At 41.8% G+C, this 6,232-nt stretch overlaps 1 protein-coding gene across 1 annotated transcript; it reads left to right on the forward strand.

Moving 5' to 3' along the window:
* The first annotated feature begins 371 nt into the window (after positions 1 to 371).
* LOC125518475 (serine/arginine repetitive matrix protein 1-like) lies at positions 372 to 5,768 on the forward strand. The gene is made up of 4 exons (XM_048683304.1): positions 372 to 819; positions 2,303 to 2,421; positions 2,513 to 2,674; positions 3,804 to 5,768. The coding sequence occupies exons 1-3, from the start codon at positions 372 to 374 to the stop codon at positions 2,519 to 2,521; spliced, it is 576 nt and encodes a 191-aa protein (XP_048539261.1). The 3' UTR covers positions 2,522 to 2,674; positions 3,804 to 5,768.
* Positions 5,769 to 6,232: the final 464 nt, after the last annotated feature.

Here is a 6,232-nt window from a genome sequence, read left to right on the forward strand (position 1 = left end):
AATTGCAGAAGGACAAAATATCAAGTTCAAATGTAAAATGGGGAAAATAATCAGTTAACCTACCTGTATGGGAGGGCAAATAATCAAACTACAAATAACCTGGGCAAAAAATAGAATTCCCCGTTAGGATAGGGGCTTGGGGCTTTGATGAAATGATAAAATGCCCCACTAGATGTGGGGGATGCCTGTGTAATAGCTCAAGCGTGTCAATGGAGGTCCATCCATAAGGAGATGGATTTTTTTTTTCAAAAAGGGTAACAAGTCCCGGCCTCTGCATCAGAATGATGCATACGGCCATATTATCTACTACCACTATAAAAGAAAGAGAGGGACAGATCTAAACAATCACATCCATCCATCATTTAAATCTAATGATTCTTAATCAGTCTTTGTTTAACGCTACCAACCAAGCAACAAGCCACGATCGATCGATCGCTAATCGCCCTGCAGTAAAAATCGTCCCGCAGTCAACAAAAAAAAACCGCCCCCGCACGACCTCCTCCTTCTCCCGCGCATCCTCCCGCAGCCGCGCCGTTCGCTTTTCACCGCTGCCGCGGGTCGCCGTTCACCGCTGCCGCCGGTCGCCGGGACGGGAGCCTCCCCGCCGCGGGTCGCCGCCTCCGCCCGCGCCCTTCACCGCGCGCCGCCGGAGCCGCGGGTCGCCGCCTTCGCCCGCGCCCTTCACCGCGCGCCGCCGTAGCCGCGGGTCGCCGCCGGAGCCCGCGCCCTTCACCGCGCGCCGCCGGAGCCGCGGGTCGCCGGGAGCCTCCCTAGCCGCCGGAGCCGCCCCGCCACGCTGCCACTCTGCCGGATTCACAAGTAAGTTTCTATACTCAGAGTGAGTTAATTGCACCTACGGTACACGAACTTGCACGACGGGTACATATTCATACAACAACTTGAAAGATGATGCAAATAGGTCACAAAACTTGAGTTTTGGGTACATTTAGATACAATTCCATCTATTGCCATTAACACCCCGTTAACTCTGCCTACATGGCATGTAAAAAGGTGGTACTGGGCATGCACTATCTTAGCAAACAATCACCATGTCAACAAGATGCAGTAAGCCAAGATAATAAGCGGTCTATCTCCCCATTGAACAACTGCGGCCATCCGGTTGTTTGCTTGGCTCGTGTATGTGAAGTAGCCAGCCTTGCATATGCATTGTACTCCAATTTCGTTTAATCTCTCACCTGCTGACAAGTGGGTCGTGCATAGATGGTTCAAAGGATAAAAAAATCTATCTCAACGAGTACAAAGTTCGAGTAGTAGTTTCGGATTTGTTGGCCACGACACACGTAAATGCGATATGGTCAGGTCTTGTGTACGAACCTTCGGGAAGCACTATCTTCGGGATGAACTATCATGTGCGTAGTGGTTAGCACTGAACGCCTTGAGAGAAATTGTCTCAGGTTCGAATTTTGGTCTCCTCCATTTTTAGAAACAATTAATTTCTCCTCGTAGCTCACAGGTGGGACCTACCCCAATGAACTGACGTAGAGCGTGGGCCCACTGTCATGTTTGACATGCCATGTAGGCAGAGTTAACGGGGCTTTAACAGCAATAGACGGAAATGTACCTACATGTACTCGAAATTCAAGTTATGTGACCAGTTTGTATCATTTTTCAAGTTGTTGTATGAATCCGTACCCGCTGTGCAAGTTCATGTATCATAGGTGTAATTAACTAAGCAAACCAATTTCAAATTCTGCCAGCATATAGACAAATAGCTGCCATCAGGATTCCTGAAATTTACGAGGACATATTGAATTAGTGAGGATTTCGGAAATTTGTAGTCCAAGCAACTCATATTTTGAAGTTTTGTTGCTTACCTTCCCATCCCATTGTGTTGCTATGCTCCTGAAGTTGCCTAAATTTTGCTATATTGGGTTACCCACAATAGTATCGGCAGCGATGTTTTGTTTTGTGAGAACTACTCAAATTTATAATCTAAATATATAAGTTGCACGCCGTGCTGTTGCTGGCAGCTTCTGACGCCATCTGAATCTTTTCCGGTGAGCCACCTTGTTCTCTCTTCTCTCTCCAATTTGTACAAGATTGAGTACCTCCGCTGCATCTACACGACCGTCATCTTCTAATGCGCATTAGGCTATCACCAGCAAGAATCTGAGCCGCCGCCACTGTGCAGAAGCTCCCTGCTGTAGTGAGATTGAAACTTCAGAATCATTACACTTGTAGCTATATTCTGTCCCCTTTTTCTGTTGGGCTTCATATATTCATTGGTTGATATGATTTTTAGGTCAGGATAAATTGTGGTGATTTTGCATAATCTGTCCAGGGAGCTTTTCAAGACCAAATGCTTCCTCAATCAAGCTGTTTGGCAACAACAATGCCAAGGTTCAGTTCGGCAAGGAAGCCCAACAACTTTTCACAATGACCACTATGACAAGTATTCTGGTCAGTGGTTGTTGCTCTCTTGTGGTCGGATGTATTATGGATGTCTCTTGTGCCACTGACAGATTGGTTTGGTGCTTGGTGTGATTTTCAGGCTTGGTAAAACAAGAAGATTCTGACGGTGCGGACAGATGTTAATAAGGAGGTTATCTGGTCCTCTCGACTACCAGCGAGGCCAAAAAGTGTAGATATATGCCTAAGTGTATGATATCATGGCATTCACACGCTTCACTCCATCTAATACATCAAACAAAGTGTGGGTATTGCCTCTCTTTGATTTCTATCATCATGAATGGATATGTGCATATCCTCATAACTTATTGTCTGTGTTGCTTGAATAAGAATTGTTTTATTTGTTCATGTGTTTTTAATGTTAACCAGTGTTATGGTCCCTAAAAAAGAACCACCGATGGTAATTTGTAGTTTTCTATGTGGAAACCTGGGTGATGGATAGTCTTATCAGGGTTGTGTGCCATTCAAAAGGGAGAGGAAAGTAGCTTAGTCCAAGATTTTTATGCCACTGAGATCTGGCATTACTTTTTTCTTTTACCGTGTTCTGTTATGAACTCACTCAGAAAGTAGTACAAATAAAAAAAATGGCTTCATGGATTCTTCTTCTGACTGCCTTTCCTCAAAGGAAAGGTTAATTAGTTTTACTTTTTTTCCTTAGTTGACATTTTAATATTTTTGTGTGTACTAATGAAAGGTTGCATTTATTTTCCTTTATTTGGTGATGGTAAGAACATATGCTGGTTGCTATATCTTGTTTTGGCAACGTTAATAGCAATTACCTTGGTTTTAACAAAGTGCATATATAGTCTGATTCATCGTAGCCTTGTAGGCAAAACATGCGGTGATAAAAATCTAGACAACTATTTTCACTATAAATTCCGAGTAATACTAGATAGTCTAACATGGCTTCAGATTCTTTTGTTGTTTCATATGTTAGTTTTCTTCTACACATGGACAAGGGGGGTAAGTTTGGTGTGCGTTGTATATTTCTCGATGTAATATCTCAACACTTCCTTTTTTATAGTCTTTAGTTGCTAGCATATAGGTCAATTGTAGAGGTAGCACTTTGTGTTCTCTGGGCTAAGCTTAGTTGGGTGTCAGGCCAAGCACCAAGCAGTTGGCTGCAGCCTGACACTCTAAGAATCTGAGGTAGTATGTTTTTGTTTCTGTGTAGCGATGCATGGGCCTTTAGCTATCTTCGAAGCGAATAATAATTGATTAATGTATTTCAAAGAAAGAAAGGAGTGCAATACAACCAGAATGGCCAATGTTGAAGATCTCAAGTTTTTTTTTCAGAGTGAAGAGTACTCCATATAAATTCGATTGCAGAAGAAACAGTAAGTTTTAACTATTTGATTTTTGACTTCTTGTAGGAGCAGTGGCGGAGCTAGACGAAAACCATTGGGGGGCGAAACGTAAATGACAAAGAGCTGGGGGGGGGGGGGGATAATTTTCACCTCATCCTGGCCCTTCAAAAAAAAATTCTTCAGGGTTTTCTCCAAAGTTGGGGGGGCCACGGCCCCCCTCGGCCCCAACATAGCTCCGCCGTTGTGTAGGAGGGTGAGAAGATTAGTCCTCAATTAGTTTCTTGTTTTAATTTGGCTTAACCTCTAATGCACGTGAATTGTGAGGTATTTGTTGTGCGGGCATGATGAGGTTCTAAAGCTTTGTACCAAATTCCAGGTTTGTGTATTAATGAAATTGGTGTAAAATTAACAGTTATCTTCTCTGATTTTAGAAGGGTGGAGTTCAGGTTTGTGTAGTAATGATAGTCAAGTTATTCCACCTCCTCTATCGACAATTGGTATTTCATCCTTGAAGGTGTTCCTTTAGAAGGGCAGAGTTGTAGAAACACCGGATCCCCGATGAAGAGTCAAGTTCAGTTTGCAACTTTTCTTTCATTTAGTGATATATTGAGCCTTAGATTTGCATCACAGGTGAGATATTGAACCCTACGTATAGTTTAGTTTAGTTTAGATGAATGATGTTAATATTTTGATACATTGTTTAAGTAAGGATTATCATGAATGCTAACTGATGAAATCTGTGCATCCAAGATGGCATAAGATCAGACTTCACTGTATATAAATGATTGTTGTTTGCAGAGGGTGATCATCACGCCACTGAGGATAGTGTCGCCGTCGGTGCCGAGGCTGATTGTCGACCGCCCGGATCTGGGGGCGCCGCTCAGGCCAGGCGTCCGCACCATGATGCTGCCATCTTCCTACGAGTCATTGCTAGCTGGAGTTGATCGGTAACTGGTTGATTTGGCCATTAATCGCTTACCCTGATCTCTCCATTTCATATAGGTTAGCTTGGCTAGCGTCCGTCTTGATTATGCATATATTCGCAAGACAAATAGGCCTACTATAGCATAGTCAAAATTGGTAGCACTATCTAGAAAAGTTGTATATTTTTGGTGAAGTTCTCAAGTTGTGCATTGTGGTAGTGTCCCTGCTTCATCTATAACAACATCTGCACCTCACTGCCAAGTTGCTGGTGAGCCTCATCCACGCTAAAGATGAGGGCGTCAATTGGGCCTTCTCAGTTTGTTCAAATTGCAAGTTTGACTGATTCCCCCTCTAATTTAGGTTGTGAGCCCCTTCGATTAATTCCTTGCTATAACTCTGTAGTGACGGTATCGAGTTTCAAGGATTTTGGGTCCAACTCTGTATGAATACTGTTTCTTTGCCGCAATTTGGTCGATCCAATCTAAAAAACGAGACCAGAGAGGCAAGCACCCCTCGGCATATTTTTATAGGACATACCTAGATTTTTATATTATAATCAGATGGACACACTGTTTGAAGTAGTCTTGCAGTAGATAGTGTTAAGATGTGCTATATGGGATGATATGAACCAAATAGCAAAAGCATTGTTGTTGCCTATGCTACTAAAACAATATGGATACAACATTAGCTAAAAGGCTATTTTTATATTTATTCATCTTCAAATCATTCATTTTTCTTTAACTTTTTATTTGCTTCCTCATTGCGTTCTTGATTTTCAGGTAACATAATTGATATGTTTTAGCATTCAAGGTGTATGTTCACACAAAACTGTTTTTACATGTCACAATGTTTGTGAATGGAGCAGCAACACATTTTTTTACATTTTATGGGCATATGCCAAGATCTCTTATGCTCCTAAAAAGGATCTGATCTTGATATACATGTCCTTGGCACTTTCAGAAGTATGTAGACCATCTCCCGGTACATGTAGAAATACCAATTTCAGAAATATGTAAAGGGACCTTCTCTTGGTCCATGTAAATAGCACTTTCAGATATTGTAAATGTGCAAATATACTTTAAAACACCTCAATACGATTATATGTTCCGTGTGTTGCCAAATTTTCATTAACACCTTCTCCTGCTCAATTAAAGCCATGCACAAAAGATTTGAGTACTGACAAAGTATTTTCATGCATCAAATTACCTTAGTGAAGAGAATACGTGTAAAATGTAGGGATTCTTTTCCTGGAACTTTAGTCACAATGATATCATTTTAATGAGGTTTCTAATTCACCATACTGCTAAGTTGGGATCTCAAGTTTTCTGATAGCTTCGCGATTGTACATCTGTTTATATTCTTCTCTCAAAATTTAGCCATTTTTCTCCTGATGGTGTCTAAAGCTTTTCTTGTTGCTCTATGTTTCAAGCTTCCGATTCCACAGAATGAGAAGGGATAAGAAGGCTGCACTTAAGCTCTATGATGTTTTGAACATCTAATCAATGTTGACAAAAAAAGCATCTTTGGTATGCCTTTCTTGCACAGGTCCAAGGTTGGATAATCATAACATT

Source organism: Triticum urartu, chromosome 7 (assembly GCF_003073215.2).
Source record: "Triticum urartu cultivar G1812 chromosome 7, Tu2.1, whole genome shotgun sequence".
In the NCBI taxonomy this organism is placed as follows: Eukaryota; Viridiplantae; Streptophyta; class Magnoliopsida; order Poales; family Poaceae; genus Triticum; species Triticum urartu.